Consider the following 21,135-nt stretch of genomic DNA (forward strand, 5'->3'; position numbering starts at 1 on the left):
TTTTTTTTGCAAAACTTCTGAGAGTTAATGTAAATTTGGGCTTTTGCAACGTAAAATTACATGTTTCATTTGTGATTTATATGTAAATGGTCTTAGATTTACGGTGTATGACTATTCTAACAATAAATGTGTTAAAAGTAAAATATTTCTTGTAAAATTACAGTAATAAAGGCTAATTATATAAAGATAATTACTGTTTTGTTTTTTTTACAGTTTATTTATGTTAATTTTTTCAGTTTTTTTAACAGACATTTTCTGGCGCCCCTGCTGCCGGTAAATTTCCGTTATTTTACACTTTTTTACAGTGTAGTTTTCACACATCTTCAGACTCACCTGCTACACTTTAGCACAATTCCCATCAGAATATCCCCTCAAAAAAAAGTAAATAAACAAGAGTGGTAAATAGAAAGAATATATTTAATAAATGAATAAAAACAGATAAAATGACAAGAGAAAACATTAAAAGGTGACAGATAAACGGTGTCACAAAGAAGACATGAAGGAAACATGGAAATATATTCAGTGAGAAAACCAGTCAGCCAGCTACAATAAACCTCTCAAACACCACCCCCATCTCATTCATCTGCATCTATTATCGTGTCACTCTTCATCCATAGCTGTCTTGATGATATCTGCTCTTCTCAGTTTGGCTGCATCTTCGAACTTGGTGATGGCCTCGTTACAGGATTTGTTCTGCGAGTGGAGGAAATGAAATCAGGATCAGGATATTCGCAACATTTTGTAGACGTTAGTCATGAGGAAAAACAAAAGATCAGATTGGAAAAGTATGTTGGCGGTTACATAGTTTTATCTAAATTATGAATTGTGCATTGTGTTAGTCAGTCATTTGAAATGTAAGGAGTTCTCTTAAGGACGTACAATGATGAACTTGTGCCTCTCCTTCTGTAGTTTTAAGAATTCCTCCACGGTCAGCTCTTCTACTTTCTTCTTCAGGGTGATGAATTGGCAGGATGATGAATGAGATGCGTGCTCCTTTCTGGCAACAAAACAAAAGAACGATGAGGGGGAGACAAATATTTAATTTCAAGGACGTGCAAAATGTGCACACACACAGGGGAAAGGAATGGACATTGTACCACGCGAAATGGACATGAGCCTGACTGCATTGTTGTACTTTTTCTACATCACCCATGGGCATCATTTAAAGGGATTATGGATGTGGGAAACACCTGTACAGATTGTTTCAGTAAAGTTTCAGATGTCTACTGTGACTGTGATTTAAATCCATGGCATGTCATTTTCTAAACAGCTCTGTAACACTTCTATGATCAAAAATAATCTATTTCCTTAACGTTTCTGCTTTGAAATGTTTGTCTGTTTTCCAATACAAGTCTGCTTGCCGTGGAGAAAAGAGCTGGTAAACACCAACACTAAATTATCATATACACACCATACTGAGAAGTTCAACAACAGCGATTGGTGCCATATCAATGACCATGAATATAAAGCAAGTATTTACAGAGTTGAAGGTCTTAGTGATAACATTTGCCCACTGAATCAATTTTTTGACCATTTTTACCCTCTGAAATCTGTAGGATCGCCTGCGACCCCAACTGACTTTACTGTCTTTCTGGGTTTTAGAGCTAGAATGAAGCTACTGGTATCATATGAAACTAGAAAACCTAAGGAATCCATAATTTATGCTTGCTTGTCGGGGAAGGAGGCTAAATAACGCTCCAAAGTTAGACTAAATTTTAGCGAGGGAAAACTGGCATGGCCATTTTCACAGGGGTCCTTTGACCAGCGATCAAGTTGCCAGTTAGTGTAGAAAAAAATTAATGAACCTACATCTGTGCCAAATGTGTTGCTTTTATTGCAAAATGCACAATTGGTATGAATATTTCAACTTAGCTGCCCCACTATACCAGGCAGGGAGGGTCTTAAAAAAAGATACTATTGCGTTGCAATATGACAAATTAAGGGATCCAGTGTTTTTGGAGCTGGACCAATAATTTAAAAAAAGAAAAGGTTGCGGTATCTTTGCCTATGACCATTCTTTGTTAAATCCATGTCTCGCAAGCCCCTAACTTTTTGGAAGAGCAATATTAAATTGCTGGAGTGTTCCTTTATATTATATGCATATACTGAGCATTTATTTTACTTTACAACCTACTTTATTACTTTGCCATTTGTTTTTATAATTCTGTTGTGCCATTGCTGGTTGTGAGCAATTCATCTTTTTACCCTGCTGAGTCATATCACATTTGTTACTAAATCAACATATTTCTGTAGAGAATTAAACTAATTACAAAAATAAGATAAACCCAAATTGATAAGGAAATGAAGCTGCATAAATCTCCTGTCCTTTTATTTGCATTTCGGACCCATGAGCCTTGTAATGTGATTATCTTACTGTGGGTCATCCTCCGGCTCCCAGCCCTCCAGCTCTTTGAGGCAGAAGAAACACATGGCGATGTCTGGGCTGTTCTCTGAAGGGGTGTGAATGAAGCCAGCTTTGGCCATCTGGGGAAACGAACAACAAAACAGACCACATTTTAAATAAAGGATATTTTTTGTAGCTGTATTTAATGCTAAAATTTGACATAAAATTAATCAACAACCAATGTTTTGTTCAGTAAATATTTCACAAGCAAAAATGACCATAACTGATCAGATGAACATAAAATTAATTGTCAACTATTTTGATTAATTGATTTATTCATTTTCCAATCAAGACCCACAAAACAGTCTAGTTTCAGCTTTTCAAATGTGAAGAATTGCTGCTTTTCTCTGTTTTGAATACAGTAATTATATATTGAATGTTTTTGAGTTTTGCACTGCCTGTCAAGACAAATTGTCAGGTAATCGTGATGGGCATTTTTCACTATTTTCTGACATTGTATAGACCAAATGATTAGAGGAGATAAGACATTAATCCATAAAATGATGGGTATGTGCAGGCTCCAAAACGTCAGATGTTTTTCCCCCCCAGCTTTTTGGACGTGAGAATTTGCTGCTCTTTTCAGTTCTATATCATTGTAAACTGATTGTAAATATCTTTGGGTTTAGGAAATGTTGGACAAAACAAGCCATTTGAAGATGTCACATTGGGCCCTGGGAAATTGTGTTTCTTCACCATTTTCTGAAATGTGTGGACTAATAAATTACTTGAAAACATAACCAAGAAATTAGTCCATAATGAAAAGAATCATTAGTTGCAACCCTAGTTAGCTAGCTATGTATTTTTTATTTATTTAACCTGGTTAGTCCCATTTAGATTAAAAACCTCTTTTCCAAGGGAGACCTGGCCAAGACAGTCAGCAGAAAGAACACAAAGTTGCACACACATTGACACAAAGAGATAAAATACAATTCACAATGCACTAGAATTTGCATTAAAAGAGAACTATCTAAAGACGAAAAGGAACTTTTCTGTGAGTCAGCTGTACAACAAGGGGGCTAAAAACATTGGCATGCCATATTAACGTTAACTACAAACCTGCTGTGTCTGAGCTCCAAGGTATGCAGGTATTTCAGCAAAACCACATACATTTTTTTTAATATATATATTTTATTTTCAAATTTTTTAGTTAACCAAATATACAAAACACAAACTCACACAAACATGGCTCCAAATTCCCTCCCTAACCCACCCACATATAAACTGAAAAAGAACCATACTCAAAAGGAGTATAGGCTAGTTAACTATCAATTGAATTAAAAAGGATATAGAAAAAAACAAATTAAAAACACAAATAAAGAAATCATAAATAACGAGAAGCAGTGTTCTGACTTATTCAGATGACTAATGATGTAACAAAGTCTGATGTGATGTTATATCAAATCCGATATAGGTGTTGGTAAGGAGGTTAAATAGGGTTGCCAAATCTTCAGAGGTGTTGTATTCATTTCTGAGGGTATATGTGATCTTTTCAAGTGCAGCTGTTCATTTCTAAAAGCCATCTAGATATGAGGAGATGGGAATCAGACTTCCATGTAATTGCTATACACTTCCTGGCGATGCATTAAGCTATTTATAGTTTCTTAAAAAGGTGTACTAATGACTGAAATTCCCTTATAAGCACATTTGAGGATCCAATGGGAAGGTAAATCCTGTAAGTCTTGTCATAATGTCAGAGAAGTCCTGCCAAAAGATGTTAAGTTTTGTACATGACCAGGTGTAATAATGCAAAAACGAGCCCTCCTCTATACCACATCTAAAACACATGTTTGATATCTCAGGTCTGTATTTATATGCAATCTCTGTGTTGTGAAATAGAGTTGGTGAAGAAAGTTATAATAGATCAATCTGTATCTAGCATTAGTAGTGGCTGATTTAATGTTACATTTTACACTTAACATTACATTTGACCTAGTTAGTGTGAAATCATACAGAAACGTTTCAAACTCAACCTACAGATAGATAACACCCAAAGTTACAGCGTGTTTCATTGAAATATAAGCTAACTGCTGTTGTTGCTACCCAGCAACAGTCTAACCGTTTTAAACGGTTTTAACGGTCACTCACGTTCTCCGGAGTACACGAGCAGTCTTCGTCGAAAGGCCAGCCCGCGAAGGTTTTCAGTCTGTTCTCATAAAAGTACATTTTGATGTCCTCTTCGTTTAACGGCTCCATTTTTATTCGACGTTGAAATAGACGTCAATGACTTCAGCTTGAACTAGTTAGTGAGTTACCAACACCCTGAAGGAGCGAGAGGAGCTACAGGAGTCTGTTTTCAAATCTCCGAGACTGATCACTTCAACTGTTCTGATTGGCTGATGAAGATCACGTGGGTCCCGTATTTCTTCTTCGTGGATCCGCACCATGAAAAAAATACATAAGTGCGCATCCTAGTGTTGACCGGCGATAAGTATATATATAAGTATATATATAAGTATATATATTAATTTTGTTAGTGATATTGACTTATTATTATATATATATATATATATATACATATATATATATATATATATATATATTAAGCTTGTTAGTGATATTGACTTATTATATATATATATATATCTTAATCTTGTTAGTGATATTGACTTATATATATATATATATATATATATATATATTAATCTTGTTAGTGATATTGACTTATTATATATATATATATATATATATATATTAAGCTTGTTAGTGATATTGACTTATATATATATATATATATATATATATATATATATATATATATTAATCTTGTTAGTGATATTGACTTATTATATATATATATATATTAAGCTTGTTAGTGATATTGACTTATTATATATATATATATCTTAATCTTGTTAGTGATATTGACTTATTATATATATATATATATATATATATATTAAGCTTGTTAGTGATATTGACTTATTATATATATATATATATATATCTTAATCTTGTTAGTGATATTGACTTATTATATATATATATATATATATATATATATATATATCTTAATCTTGTTAGTGATATTGACTTATTATATATATATATATATATATATATATATATATATATTAATCTTGTTAGTGATATTGACTTATTATTATATATATATATATTAAGCTTGTTAGTGATATTGACTTATTATATATATATATATATTAAGCTTGTTAGTGATATTGACTTATTATATATAAATATATACATATCTTGTTTGTGATATTGACTTAATATATATATATATATATATTAATCTTGTTAGTGATATTGACTACAGAAATATTATATTTGGTTGCTATGACTACAGTGACAAAGACAGTAATGCATTTTTTCTTATTAATTTCATTTTAATTCTCGCGAAGTTCCACATTCCAAGTGTAAATTTACCCCAAAAAAAGCCTAATTTTGTTGTATTTATCAAAGAAATGGATCAATTTCTTCCTCACAAAATAAAAAAAACAACAAATGAAAACAATGAATGTATGCAACATCTTTAAAGTTTTTAAGTGAAATTATTGTCATAGTCTCGCGTGGTCTCTTTTTAATTTATTTTATTTTATGTTGGTTTTGTTTCATTTCTGTTGTCCTTTTATGTCTGGCACAGTTATTTGTTTATGTTTTTGCTATGTTTCTTCTGTGTGTAAATGTTTTTAATGTTTTTTGCTGTTACTATGGATACTGTCATTTTGAAATAAAAAAAAAAATTAAGACCACAGAGTATAACGCATGCGCAGTGTAGCTGATGACGCGCTGATGACGCGTGACCCCCCCTCCTTCCAGAGCAACGCTGCTTTTCCTGCTGTCGTAACCAAGACAACCACAGACTCATTCGGCTGAAAGTCGCAAGTTCGTTTGATCGGAGGAGTCGGTTCCTCTCCTCTCCTCTTCCTCCTCTCCCTCCCTCCCTCTCTCTCTCTCTCTCTCTCTCTCGCTCTCTCTCTCCTCTCCTCTCCTCTTTTCCCCGCAGATGTTCACTCTGCTTGTTGTTCCTCTGTCAGAGAGGAGGGAAGAGAAGGTGGAAGAGAGGCTCATGTTTCTCACATCTGACGTCACTCAGCTTTGTGCGCTGAGGAGACTACCTATGGCACATGCGCAGAGAATCTCATGATGTGACTTCGCATCACATCATGATGTGACGTCATCTGCTGCCTTTTATCATGACGTCATGGCTTTGATCTGGAACTCATATAGCAGCAGTAGAAAACGAAACTCGCGATACAACACAGTGCAAAAAGCAAATATAGACCAGCTGCTTTCCACACTTTTCATTTACAATGACTTTTAAGGAGAATATGATAATCAATATGCAGACAGAGTACAAACACATGACACCTCAGCTGAAGACAGCTCAGCTGCAGACAGACTCCCTGGATAGACACGACCTGCTGAACCTTTATAACAACTCGCAGACCGAAAACAAACGCCTGAGAGATCAGCTGGGGACATTGCAGATTAGGACACTTTACCTGGAACCAAATGACCGTTGTGACAATACGCAGACAGAGGACAAACACCGGAGAGCTCACCAGACGACACCTCAGGAGTGGACAGCCTACATGAAGGTAGCTCACCTGCTAAACCGGCGTAACAAATCGCTGACAGAGACCGAAGTCCTGAAAACTCAGCAGAGGACACCTGAGCAGATGACAGATTTCCTGGAAACAGCGAGGAGGAGTCTTCAGGGGAAGGATACATCGTCTACGACGCTCAATGACGCTCTATCTGGGGATGAGAGCTCCTTGAGGACTGCACCTGAGGATCAGAACCTCCCAGAGGCTCCAGCTGATGAGGGTCCGACCAGAAGTTGGTGGCCCGGCATTGCTAACGTTCTACGGAAAGTAGCTTGGTGTGCTGGCTTCGCCGCTGTGGGTGTAGTGGCCTATAGTGTGTGGCAGCATACAGGCGTATAATAACTCCTGTCTACAGACACAGTTTTGGAGGTGTTAGGGTGATAGACCTCACACCGCACAGGGTGATCACCTCATGCGACATGAGGTGTGGCGCCGTCACCTCGTGCGACGTGAGGTGTGGCGACGTGACCTCTTGCGACGTGAGGTGTGGCGCCGTCACCTCGTGCGACGTGAGGTGTGGCGATGTGACCTCGTGCGACGTGAGGTGTGGCGCCGTTACCTCGTGTGACGTGAGGTGTGGCGCCGTCACCTCGTGCGACGTGAGGTTTGGCGACGTGACCTCGTGCGACGTGAGTTGTGGCGCCGTCACCTCGTGCGACGTGAGGTGTGGCGCCTTCACCTCGTGCCCTAACCTCGTGCCCTAACCTCGTGCGACGTGAGGTGTGTCACCGTGACCTCGTGCGACGTGAGGTGTGTCACCGTGACCTCGTGCGACGTGAGGTGTAGCACTGTCACTTCATGCGATATGAAGTGTAGCAGAGTCACCTCATGGGATATGAAGTGTAGCACCGTCACCTCTTGCGATATGAGGTGTGTCCCCGTGACCTCATGCGATATGAAGTGTAGCACCGTCAACTCGTGCGATATGAGGTGTGTCCCCGTGACCTCATGCGATATGAAGTGTAGCACCGTCAACTCGTGCGATATGAGGTGTGTCCCCGTGACCTCATGCGATATGAAGTGTAGCACCGTCAACTCGTGCGATATGAGGTGTGTCCCCGTGACCTCATGCGATATGAAGTGTAGCATCGTCACCTCATGCGATATGAAGTGTAGCACCGTCAACTCGTGCGATATGAGGTGTGTCCCCGTGACCTCATGCGATATGAAGTGTAGCACCGTCAACTCGTGCGATATGAGGTGTGTCCCCGTGACCTCATGCGATATGAAGTGTAGCACCGTCACCTCATGTGATATGAGGTGTAGAGTTAGCATGTTCTCTCCGTGTCAGTGGGGTTTTTCTCCAGGTGTTCTGGTTTCCTCCGACGGTCCAAAGACATGCCTCATGACCTCTCGCATAACGTGAGCTGTGAAGGCTCAAATTCAGTGAGAGGTATTCAGAAAACACATTCTGAAAAATAAAAAAAACTATTAATAAAATAAAATAAAAAAATAATAATAATTTTGAGGGGGAATTTAATCTGCAAAATGAAATAAGAATTAAATAAGGAAAACTGAGTATCATGATAATGAGAAAAATAAAAAATGAAAAACAAAATGAACACTTTACTTTGTTTCACTTTATTTCTATTATTTTATGTCGGACAAGTAACAAATAAGTGAAAAACAAAACAAGAACTAGAAGTGCACTCGGAGAGCACAGACATCCGCCAAGGCAGGGTTTCATGTACGTCGTTGATTGTTGGAAAGAGTAACGACGACGGTTTAGGTGAGTTTTATTTTGTTTCTGTCCAGTATGAATGAAGGGTTTTACGATGCTCCGCTACCTACAGCTGATCTCAACATGAACAAAAATACACCTGGATGATGGCGCACTATTCTCATAATATTATTACTTTTTTCTCTTAAACTTCAGATTTATTCTCATATTACTACTTTTTTTCTCTTAAACTTCTGACTTTATTTTCATAATTTACAAACATTAAAGGTCTCATATTATGCTCATTTCCAGGTTCATAGATGTATTTTAATGTTGCACTAGAACATGTTTACATGCTGCAATGTTCAAAAAACCCTTTATTCTTCTCATACTGCAGCCTGAGTCTGCCTGCCTCAGAGCCTAATTCAGCCTCTGTCTGAAAACCCCTGATTCACAGCCTGTCTCCTCCCACTCTGCTCTGATTGGTCAGCGTTTTCTGTCAATCAAACGTCCTCAACAACACAGCGTCACACTCTCCCCCTCCCTCCCGGAGAAGCTCTGGAGAGAGAGGAGTGGAGAGAGAGGAGCTAGAATAAAGTTTATAAACCACTTTAAAGTTTATAAACCAGAAACTTCACCCAGTGCACGTTACCGGAGGAATCTGATCAGAAATCGGCGACAAATGATGAACATCTGCGGTCCAGATTCCAGGTTTTCCTGACGGTTTCTCTCAGGTAAATAATGCTATTTATAGCTCTGTTAGTTAGCTCAGTGTTTACCTCATGCATCAACTCTGTAAACCGTAAACATACACTCTGTTTTACGTTTGTCTTTACAGATCCATCTGTGAGAAATGACCGACAGAATCATCCCAGAGGAGAGCAGACAGCTGAGAGCAGACAGCTGTGAGCAGACAGCTGAGAGCAGACAGCTGAGAGCAGATAGCTGTGAGCAGACAGCTGAGAGCAGACAGCTGAGAGCAGATAGCTGAGAGCAGACAGCTGAGAGCAGATAGCTGTGAGCAGACAGCTGAGAGCAGACAGCTGAGAGCAGATAGCTGTGAGCAGATGGGAGATACAGAGCTAACCCGTTAGCATGTAGCCACATGCTAACGGGTTAGCTACATGCTACCGCTATGACACGGTGTGTAAACACAGCGACCATCAGGGTGGAAAATAGAAGATGTGAAACAGTAGTCAGTTCATTATTTCTGCTAAAAGATAAATGTATGGAAGATCAGAGTAATGGTATATTATTTACAGTAGGAGCTGTCTCTGTGTTACCATGACTACAGACCACCGGAGCTTAGCTTACCATAGTTTACCAGAGCTGAAGACTTTCTCCTGTACCATGTTAACATAACTAACTAACAGGTGAGATGATTACAAATGCTGTGAATAATTAATATTGTCATCTGTCAACTCAAATAAAGTTTGACTGTGAAACAGAAATGTGTTGTGTTGCTTACAAGTCACTATTTACTACCTGTACTCTGCTACATGCATGACATCAAATATATATAATATATAAATATCATCTGTTTAAACAGTGTAATTACATAAAGCCTTTGTGAAAGAACATGTTATATTTAGATGATGGGAGTACATGAAGCCTGTTCTGCTGGTTCTTGCAGACTAACAGTAGGAGCTACTTTGCTCAAGTTCGGTTGAGGAGGAGAGACAGTGACGCGCTGTGGGGCGGGGTCAGCTACTGAAGGTTCTGCTCTGGTTCGACCAGGAAACCCTTACATGGCTTGCATTCTCTAATGACGTCAGAAGAGAAGGAAAAGCTGCGCAGCGTTTTTCGACACCCATTTCCGGACAAATGGAGCAGGAGAAAAAGAGAGAGGATGGTCTTTTATGATACTATGGTGACTTGTAGACACACTGGGGACAGATATTGATGTTTAAAAGACATGGAAAAGTGCATTTTGCATAATAGGTGACCTTTAAGGCATTGTAATCTTAACTCAATATTTCTAACATACAAGGCACGATTGGATAGGAAAGATAACTTAAATTATAAAAAATAATATAATAACAAAAATAAAAGGGGGTAGAAAATAATTCAAGGAACAAAAAAGAAATGCATAAATAAATAAATAATAATAAGACTGCACTCTTCCATAGTAGCTCTAGGGGTCATCATCATATATGTTCAGTTCTTCATAAGCTCTGAGGAGGAGACACTTTGCATGTTGTCCTTTCATTAGTCTTAAAGCACTGAGATGATTGTCCACAAGGTCCCTTTTGAAAATAGGGGTTTAATTTTCCTCTATTTGGATGCGTGGATGAAAAAATTTGCCAGCAGTATCAGATTGTTCAATATCAAATCACTCTTAATGTCCTTCATGTTAATGCCAAACACAATATTTTCTCTTGTGAGAGGAGCAAGTAGTTGGATTCTGTTTGACAGCCAGTCCTGCAAATAAGCCCCAAGACAAAAGAAGTCCATTTCAAAATAATGTCTAATATTTATCCATCCAATGAATTGCTAAGACTGAGATTTAATGTCGATCACAATAACTGCAACTTTTGTGAGACTGAGATTGAAACTACTGATCATCTGTTTTTCCACTTCCGGTTACTTTTCTTTTGGCAAAATTTTCAAAATGACAGTATCCATAGTAACAGCAGAAAACTATAAAACACATTTACATACAGAAATGAAACAAAATCAACATAAAATAACAAAATAAAAAAATTAAAAAAAGTCCACGCGAGAGTATGACAATAATTTCACTTAAAAACTTTAAAAGAAAGATGTCAATCATTTTATACTTGTTAACATTTTCTCAGATTTTGCACTGTACTATAGAAATATTATATCTGCTATGATTACAGTGACAAAGACAGTAATGCATTTTTTCTTATTCATTTAATTTTAATTCTCGTTAAGTTCCACATTCACAAGTGTTAATTTACCAAAAAAAAAGCCTAACTTCTTTGTATTTCTGAAAGAAATGGAATTATATCTGTCAACAATTTCTCCCTCACAAAACAAAAAAGCAATGAAAACAATGAATGTATGCAATATCTTTAAAGTTTTTAAGTGAAATGATTGTCACTTCCGGTTACTTTTCATGGGTAATGTAGTTCTTGGCTGTGATTGGTCCAAAACGCGACGCGCGGAACTTTGTGATCACGTCCTCTATCAACAACCGGTTCAGCACGAGTCCAGTTTTGACATACATGTTCACTTTTATCATGTCTCACTCAGTTAAAAGTGTGGCTTGCGTCACATATGCGGACTAGTCGACTAGTTTCTTCTTCTTGGTCGGTGTTGGTGTTGTAGTCATGGAAGGACGCTGTGCTGTTGAGTCCTGGGCTGAGTTTGGCTCTTCAGGAACATCATGCACACTGAAGGTCATGTTTGGTTTAGAGACAGATGTGTTCATCTGCACTGGAGGCGACGAGGTCTCTGTGTTCAGCTCTCAGGAGAGAAAAGTCACAGTGAGTAACTCATATACTACAAGGCAAGGCAAGGCAGCTTTATTTGTATAACACATTTTAGCAACAGGGCAATTCAAAGTGCTTTACATAAACATTCAAGAACATTTTGACAAAGTGCAAAAGAACATTAAGACACATAATTAAAACAGTTATAAAAACATTAAAGATTAGAAAATAAAAAACAAGCTAAAAATAAAAGCTAGGATAGAAGCTACAATAGAGTATAACACACAAGAGTAAAAGCTCTAGTGCAGTATAAGATCATTATCTGGTTTAATAAAAGGCAGCAGCAGCAAACAGGAAAGTTTGAAGCTTTGATTTAAAAGAACTCAGAGTTGGAGTTGGTCCTGCAGTTTTCTGGGTTTTCCAGATATTTGGTGCATAAAAACTGAACACTGCTTCTTCTGCATGTTTAGTTGTGACTCTGGGGACACTAAGCAGACCTGATCCAGATGACCTGAGAGGTCTGGATGGTTCATAGCATAGCAGAAGATCAGAAATGTATTTTGGCCCTAAACCATTTAGTGCTTTGTAAACCAGCAGCAGTATTTTGAAATCAATTCTCTGAGAGACAGGGAGCCAGTGTAGAGACTTCAGAACTGGTCTGATATGATCCACTTTCTTGGTCTTAGTGAGGACTCTAACACTGTTCTGTACACTGATCAGGCATCATTACAGAGCTAGATAACTACTTAAGATAACTATGTTTACATGTTCTGTGTTTGACTGTTGTGTTGTTGCAGGCTGTCCTCCAGTTTCCTGGTCCAGTGACTGACCTGGTTGAAAGTCATGACAAGCAGCTCCTCTATGTAGCCTGTAGGAGCGGAGTTTATTGTGTCAGTTTACAATTTCTGCTATCCAGGTATGAATTCTTCATGTAGGTGGTTCAGGTTTACAGCAGCACTAGTTCCTCTAGAGCAGGGGTCAGCAACCTTTACTATCAAAAGAGCCATTTCAGGTAAAAAAAAAGAAGAAAAATAACATCTGTCTGGAGCCACAAAACATTTGATCATTGTGATGAAGGTAACACAGTTTATAGTCTAAGTATATGAGTCTAATGCAGTGAGAGCCAATGGTGAAAATGTACTACGGAGTATTAGGGCCACATTGAGGGAAAAAACATCTGAGGTTTCCAGAATAAAGTCATAATTTTACGAGAATAAAGTCGTAATATTGCGAGAATAAAGTCATAACTTCACGAGAATAAAGTCATAACTTTACAAGAAAAAGGGTCGTAATATTACGAGAATAAAGTCATAACTTTACGAGAAAAAAAGAAAATAACACGTAAAATTAGTATTTTATAATATTATGACTTTATTCTTGAAATCTCAGATTTATTTTTTTTCCTCAATGTGGCCCTAATACTCCGTCGTACCATAGACCTACAACATGATAAATAAAAATGAAAATGTAAACACCAAACAGTTATTTATTTCCATTTTTAAAAATCCACAGGGAGCCACTGGAGAGGAGCTAAAGAGCCGCATGTGGGTCTGGAGCCGCAGGTTGCAGACCCCTGTTCTAGTTCATAATCCAATTGCCCATGTGCTCTATAAAATGTTATAATCCTGTCAATGCCTCTTACTTATGTGACCTTTCACCTCTGCAGAGCTCAAAGCTCCCCAGCCGATGCCTCCTCCAGTCCAGCTGAGCTGAGCATCTCTTCTGAGTTTCTTGCTGTTGCAGAAGAAGGAGTGTTATCGCTGCTCCTCGTCGGCGATGTACTCCTGACTCTTTCCCAGAGAGACACTTCCTGGTCGTTGACTCTGTACAGATCCTCAAACTATGAGATGCTGAGTTCATTCAGTCTACCGCTGGTCTTAGGAGTTGTACACAATGACACGGAGGCAAAGACGGGAATGAGAAGGACGCTGATTTGTGTCCATTCTAGTGACGCTTCCCCCTCCACTTCTTCCTCAGAGGCAACTTTAAGTGACGGCCACTACCGCCTCGAGTCGCTCCTCTTTAAACTTCTCTTTGGGATCGACGCCGCCCTCGCCAAGTCGCCAGTCATCCTCTGTGGCCTGCCAGACGGGTGCCTGTGTTTCCTCCCTCTGCGCCTCCCAGGATCAAGGCTCCGAGTCCTGCACAGCCTCGAGCAGCCGGTCGTATTCGTCGGAGCATCTGTTGTCACGGAAACAGGCCCGGGACATGCACAGTGTTTGGTGGCAGTGGGTGAACTGGGGAGGGTGGTGCTGATCAAAACGGACAAGGGAGGGTCAGAGGGAGGGGGCAGCAGAGCTGGTTTTATTGAGGGGTGTGTGCCGGGGCCTGTGACGTGCGGCTGTGTGGATAGAAACGGTCTCTACTACAGCACTGGGTCAGACCTGCTGGTCCTGGATCTGTCAGAGGGATCATCTAGGAGAGAGGGCCAAGAGAAGGATGAGGAGACACCCAGTAAGAGAGACGCCGCCCTCCAAAGCCCCACCAGTTTAAATGTGTGTAGAGTCGTCGCCTTGGCTCAGCCTACACGCAACACTGCAGGTAAGCAGGCCGAGCATACCACTGCTGTATAAAAATGAACCTGCAGACAATTGAAAATGTGTGTGTTAGGCAATAGATATGGCATGGTTTAGGTAGGGGTCAAGTGTGTTCAAGGGGCATCTGAGTCGGCTGCAGACCGGCAACTTTTTTAATGCAAAAAATCACTCGATTCAATTCACATTACACAGAGGCCAGTGCGACTTTGACAGCAAATAAATGAGAAAATAAGGGTAATATCATCATTCACAGTGATTGATTTGCCATCTCAAGTCTCTGCATGTTAGTTTACTGTCATACTAGTGAAAGTAATAGAAACCAGCGGCTGTGTGAAGCCAGAAGAACATCTGTTTATGCTGTTAAAGTTTGCATCGAGGTGTACAGCAGGCAGTGATCCTACTTAACATTTAAAGGGGAACTATGCCCATTTTCAAAATTCATACATGTTATTCCTATAGTCTAAGACAGTCCAAAAAAATATTAATAAACATGAACAACTCTCTCCCAAATCCAAAAACTAGAGTGTTAAAACTCAAACTTGTGATGTCATAGGGTATAAAGTGAGGAGCTGCTCCATAGACAATGAATGGGAGAGATGTTATAGATGACACTGAGAGCATCCAGGGGAATGATCTGAGTATATGAGAACATTTTCTGTTTCACAACTGCCAACACTACAATAGAATAAAGCTCATTTGGGTATAAAAAAGAAAACAAACAAAATCAGTCTCCCATTCATTGTCTATGGAGCAGCTCCAGACTTTGTACTCCATGACATCAGAAGTTTGAGACTTACTTCTCTGGTTTCTGGCTTTGAGAGAGAGGAGCTCATGTTCACAAATATTGATTGAACTTTCCTAGGCCTTGGAAATAACATATTTGAATTCTTAATTTAGGTGGTGTTCCCCTTTAACTCGTGACTCTGAATTCTTAAGACTAAACTAATTGCTTTTACACACCAGGTGAAGTTCAGCTGCTGGGTCTGTCTGTCAGAGGGCAGCTCCAGAGGATTACCTTACCTGTGGGGGGAGAGGATGCAAAATTGTCCAAGGTTCCTTCCACTCAGGTGGGCCGCAGCGTCAGGGACCTCCTGTCTGCTATCGGGGACGTCTGTGAAAGGTATACTCAACACCAGTACACATTTATTGTAGTTAATATTATCTTTCTGGGTATATAAATGTGATTTTGCTCGCTTTCCCTTTAGAGCGTCAGTGCTGAAAACTGCCATCAAATCCAAAAAACTAATTCTGAGGCACCTGAATCAGGTGCTTAACATCAGCTTCCTGCTGATGACCGGTACAAACGGTGAAGAGCATCATCCCATCCAGGAGAAGCCAATCAGATGCCACGCTGTGACCATTTGGAGCAGATTGCTTCAAAAAGACTCTCTGAACCTGACATGCGTCCTGGATAATTCAAGTCCTTATGTTTTGGAAGGAGGCTGGACACTGAGCATCGCTGTGTTTCCTCTGTCCTGTCCTCCCAGTGCAGGAGGGGAAAGCTCCTCCACGGATTATTCATTCCCGTTCCACAACCTCCAACCAGGGGAGACGTTAGAAGTGTCGCTGCCGCTAGCTGCTGCAGGCGAAGCATCCTTCCCCGTGACAGTGAGATGCTCGCTCATCTTCTCGCTGTCGTGTCTCCTGGGAGAGGAGGCCGCGAACTTTCCCGGTCTGCAAAGCAGTTACGTCAGTTTGCCGTTGAACACGCTGACGGTGGATTGGTTGCACGCCCTGCAGGTGAACGGTCCCCATAAAAAAGCCACATCTCAATCAAACAACACAACAGATCCCATCCAAGCTTTTTTAAGATCACGGCAGATTAGATGCCGCGGAAGAGGGGAGGGAGGAGGAGAGAGCGTTTCGAAGCCTGAGCAGTATTCAGCGAGTGTTCGAGTGTCGTCCGAGTTACTGAGGGACACGCTGGTGTTGAAAGGCTCCGATTTGGACGCTCACAATGTGGGCCTTTCTCTGCTGGAGTGGCTGTTGTCTGAAGGTCCCGGAGGAGTGACGACGGGACACCGAGGAGACAAGATGGCACTCAGCAGCAGCAGCTCAGTGGTCCATGCTCGAGGTCCAAACGGACACGCCGTCAAACTGACTGCAAAAGAGGTAAAGAATGATCTAATATCATATTGATAAAAGTGAAGTTTTCTTGAATAAAACAGATGCTCCTTCGTTCTCCAGGTAAATATGGGGGAGAAAGAGGAGTCCCTGACCACGGTGGAGGTTCAGGTTGAGAGCTCATCCATAGCAGCAGTGTGTGGACTGCACCACGCCGTGCTGCGCCGGGTACAGGTACAAACACACTGTCATTTCTTTCCAGTATTCTCAGAGAAACTTACAGCAGGACGAGCTTTGTCTGACGTGTGCAGATTTTTTGATCCTACTTGGCACAAACGTAATGGATGTTTTTGAGGAGGATTTAGAACTGTGTTTCACAAGTGCACACTACAGGATTATGGAAACTGAACTCATTGAGTAAACTAACGACCCCTGACTATGTGACATATTTTATGGATATTTTATTCAATGCATTACAATAACGGTACAGAACAACTGATAAACTGCCCGATTAACCCAAATAGTGAAACAGTTATTTCCTGTCAATATTGCATCAGAGATGAGTTTTCCTGTTATTTTTAGAAAATTTGAATACAATTTACAATACAATTATCTGTATTGTGTATTTTTATTTTTTTTTTAACAATCATTTATACTTAATAGGCTTCTTTTACGACAAATTCAGGGTTTTTTTCTCCCTGAAGCTTGGCCATTGTTCTATTAGCTCTTTGGTTGTTTTAATTGCGTACTTTTCTAATGCAGGACGAGGCTGTTTAGCAGAGAGGGAAGGCTCTGTGAATATAACTTGTATTCAGGTCTTCACCGTGCCCGTATCCTGTTTAAAAATAACTTTAAAAATAACATTTTCATTTAGATTTCTTCACAGAAATGAATGACATGCTGAGACATAGGCCAACTGTATATTTAAAAAAAAAAAAAAAGGTGTCTTACACCCCTAAAAAAACATGAAGGCCTCACAACCCTCCCGTGAGCTTTGGCGTCCCCTAATGGGAGCCGGGACCCCCTGGTTGGGAACCACTGCCTTACACAATCATAATAATTAAGACTGGAGCTGCGACTAAACACCACAACTACCTCACGACTCAGGCTTGATGGTTACGTCTGCTTACAGCTTCTGATGTGAAAGTTTAATTTGAAATTCCTTCATCGTCTGCTCTGTCCCTTCACACAGACTCTGTTGCAGAGGGCTCCTGAGAGAGCGGCTTCCACAAAGAGGATCCAGAGTTTAGGTTTAAGACAGGCACTGCAGCGGGCCGAGGTAAGACCGGATCATCTACGATTGTGTTTAAATATAAAGTACCTTGGTGTTATATCTTTTTTTTTTTAACCTTTCTTCATTGTCCTCCTCTCATGTCAGCACCTTCTGCAGCAGATCCAGCAAAGTCGAGTCTCGGGGGCCTTCAGCATGGGTGCGTCCGCGGGGCAGACGACCCGATCGCTACTCAGCGTTTACCAAGAACTCAGAGAAAACCCTCTCCTAATAATTTAACGCTTGTTTTCGGGCCGAGCCTACGCAGCTGCCCTCGGGCTTGTGCAGTGATGTGACCTGTCCTTGCAGCTGACGCTTGACAAATAATGTCCATAAATGTCATTGTTATTGTAATTGTGCTTTTGCATCACTGTAAATGACTGTTACTATTTCATATTTTACACAAAGAAGAATTTATGACTCATTCTTTTCCATCATTATTTTGCTGTTGTACATGCTCTATAAATAATAACCAGCAACATTGCTTGTTGTTTGTGAGTCGTGTTTGTTCAGCTCAACCTCGCTCTACAAACCATCACATTCAAGTCAAGGCGACCGAAGAGCTCAGGCGGAGTAAAAATATCTGCAATTACAGTCCAAATGGAAAAAACTCAGTCTTACAGCTGGGTGAAGGTTGCAGTTTCACAGTCTCCTGAAATGTGTCAGACATGTCGGTGTAACAGTGACACCTGATGTATAACAGTTGTTCTTGAACAAGTGCGCACATTTACAGACGACTGGTAGACTGCAGGAGTTTGATAACGCATTGTTGATTTCCAGAAAGAATAAAAAAAGTGAGTAAATGAATTTGAATGAAGCTTGTGAACATCCTTGTTCAAGCGTACATCAACTGAAATGAAGAAATGCTCAGTCCTCTCCGCAGACAGACAGGAGGGATCGGTATGTTAGCAGCCTTCAAATGGATTATGTGACTCTTGCCTTACCCTCCACATAACATCAGATCAGCTCTGGTTATACGTGTAGCTTTTGCAGACAGCCGAATTGATTGTCAGTAATTGAAGCAGTTACACATTTCAGGTGTTTTTCACAAGTAGAAGGTCGTCTAAGGACAGAAATTTCACACATTCTTCAACACTGCACCAAACAAGTTTGGATTAAAGCTAGAGTGAGACACCCCGAGAAAGAAGTGACAAAACTGATTGAAAGAGCAGAAATGTGGCACCGGCAGCTCTTTGACTTTTTGATAGACACCATAACTATTTCAGGGATTGAAACCTGCAGCGTTCTAGTGATGAATCACCTCCCTAAAACTCAGGATTGCTGGCAATAACACAAGAGGAAAAGCTTGGGGTGGGTAAAGAGAGGGTAGTCGGTGCCGGTGAGGTTATCACGTAGGAACCTCACATCACCTCTAGAAGGCTCTGCAGAAATTATGGTGACCTTGCATGTATCCAAGACATGAAGCAGTTTCTGTTTTAAAGGGGACATGTCATGAAAAACTCACTTTTTCAACGTTGCGCTCATACATTTGGGTATCTGGAGTGCCTACCAACCCACAAACTGAAATAAGACAACCCTAGCCTATAAAATAATCGATTCAACAAGCCATTCAGATTTGGCTCCCCTTCCTATGTCACATGCAGGCTCATTAGAATAATATATCACCCACAGCTTGACAAAACCTTTGCAAAGGTGCACCATATTTTTCTCACAAGCCAATCAGAGCAGACTGGGGGTATTAAAGAGACAGGCGCTAAAACGGAGCGTTTCAGACAGAGGGTGAATACAGGTATATTTAGAAAGACAGTATGAGAAAAATAAAGTGTTTTTTGAACATTAAAACATGTGAACATGTTCTAGTAGAAACCCAAAATACAAATATGAACCTGAAAATGAGCACCATATGTCCCCTTTAAAGCTCCTGTGAGGTTTTGTTTTAGCAGTAATGGTGCTTTGACGGTTGTGTTTAATGCTGTAGAGTTGCAAAATAAAGCTCTTAATACACAGTCATTGGTGTCTACAATGAATACATAATGTTTAAATCAGCCACAAGAATAAAACAGGCTGATCTCTTGAAATTCAATACTGAAAAACGAACCTCTGTTTGGTACAACTTCGAAGAAAGAATAGATGATAAAGTATAATCTTATTCGTAGTTATAAAGTGGGACCTGTTGTTCCTCTTGCTTTTGGATCACTAAGTGAAGACACGTTTTCATCAAGAGATCATGAACATTTATTCTCTTAATCTGAAAAAGAAGAAGAAGAAGGAGAGGATGACAGCAGGCAGTCCCATCAGGGTTGTCGGCTGTTTGTCAAAATAATTGCTGTTTTCAATGAGGAATTGAAAGACATTTAGCAGGAGAACAATAAATCGATACAGGAGGTATACCAGCTGACCAGTTTGACCACAGTTGGTGAGTGTCTCTCCCCAGTAGCAGCTCCTGCTCGGGCAAAAACATGGACAACTACTGCTGCTCGCCCTACGGCAAGAACAGTGAGGACTCCTCACTGTAAATGTTTCTGAGGTGAAAGCAGCACAAATTCCTGCTAACGCCACATCAGAAACCGTGAAAACAGCTGCTCCTACCATGACAACAACAGTACTGCTTGTATCATGGCTGAAACACTTCCTGTTCTTGACCAGTTATAAAAGCAGTGGCCGGACTGGAGAGAGACTCTATAATCTCATCCAACAGTAACTGGCCAGAAACAGCATCCATGACTGGTGAGGAACTGATGCCACCTCCTGCTATCATCACAGAAACAGCAACCCCTGCTCGCATCCAGGTTGTAAATTGCGTAAGCCAAACTAACAGCAGGTCCTGACATGTGGAGTGTCAGACTGACGTCTCTGCTTCCTGTACAGACGCTGATGCCCTGATGCTTATGAATCCCAGCAATAGCAGACAATGAAGACAGAATCCCTCCTCTGCTCCAACAGTTGTCATTTTCTCTCAAAAAAAGATAAACGTTGACTTCAACAAATCACAAATAAGTTACAGTAAGACCTGGAAGCCTCAGCAGCAATGAATCTGCACTATAGCAGATGATGAAGAAGAAGAAACTCCTCCTCTGCTCCAACTTTAGATTCTACCTCCTCGCAGATTTCTAAATGCTGCTGCTTACAGTTATGCATTAGCAATACATTTTAAATTCCAATATAATAAAAGTACACTGAACACTGCTACCTAAAGTGTACTTATGATACTTTGTGTACATCCTGCTGCTAATAAGATTGCACTTTTTTGACTTGTGAACCCATAAAAATGAA

The 21,135-nt window shown here is 40.1% G+C and overlaps 2 protein-coding genes and 1 long non-coding RNA gene across 7 annotated transcripts; 1 reads left to right on the forward strand and 2 right to left on the reverse strand.

The window, feature by feature from the left end:
* Positions 1–399: 399 nt before the first annotated feature.
* birc5a (baculoviral IAP repeat containing 5a) lies at positions 400–4,732 on the reverse strand. Its single transcript, XM_074620092.1, has 4 exons — positions 4,490–4,732; positions 2,375–2,484; positions 880–997; positions 400–693 (listed from the first exon to the last, which is right to left on the reverse strand). Exons 1-4 carry the CDS (start codon positions 4,595–4,597, stop codon positions 601–603), a joined length of 429 nt encoding a protein of 142 aa, XP_074476193.1. The 5' UTR covers positions 4,598–4,732; the 3' UTR covers positions 400–600.
* Positions 4,733–7,401: 2,669 nt separating this feature from the next.
* Positions 7,402–8,899, reverse strand: LOC141758700 (uncharacterized). Of its 3 annotated transcripts, XR_012591925.1 has the most exons (3): positions 8,218–8,871; positions 7,708–8,187; positions 7,402–7,664 (listed from the first exon to the last, which is right to left on the reverse strand). It is a non-coding gene; the product is annotated as an uncharacterized LOC141758700 (long non-coding RNA). The 3 variants fall into 3 exon arrangements; XR_012591924.1 differs by having other exon boundaries at positions 7,402–7,651; positions 7,708–8,899; XR_012591923.1 differs by having other exon boundaries at positions 7,708–8,899.
* A 2,786-nt stretch (positions 8,900–11,685) lies between these two features.
* On the forward strand, positions 11,686–18,385 carry faap100 (FA core complex associated protein 100). 3 transcript variants are annotated; one of them, XM_074619709.1, is made up of 8 exons: positions 11,686–12,084; positions 12,828–12,946; positions 13,697–14,571; positions 15,531–15,687; positions 15,773–16,679; positions 16,755–16,865; positions 17,824–17,910; positions 18,010–18,385. In XM_074619709.1, exons 1-8 carry the CDS (start codon positions 11,929–11,931, stop codon positions 18,139–18,141), a joined length of 2,544 nt encoding a protein of 847 aa, XP_074475810.1. In that variant the 5' UTR covers positions 11,686–11,928; the 3' UTR covers positions 18,142–18,385. The 3 variants fall into 3 exon arrangements, with proteins under 3 accessions (XP_074475810.1, XP_074475812.1, XP_074475811.1); XM_074619711.1 differs by lacking the exon at positions 12,828–12,946; XM_074619710.1 differs by lacking the exons at positions 11,686–12,084; positions 12,828–12,946 and adding an exon at positions 12,974–13,592.
* The last annotated feature ends 2,750 nt before the right edge of the window (positions 18,386–21,135 follow it).

Source organism: Sebastes fasciatus, chromosome 20, assembly GCF_043250625.1.
Source record: "Sebastes fasciatus isolate fSebFas1 chromosome 20, fSebFas1.pri, whole genome shotgun sequence".
NCBI classification, from domain to species: Eukaryota; Metazoa; Chordata; class Actinopteri; order Perciformes; family Sebastidae; genus Sebastes; species Sebastes fasciatus.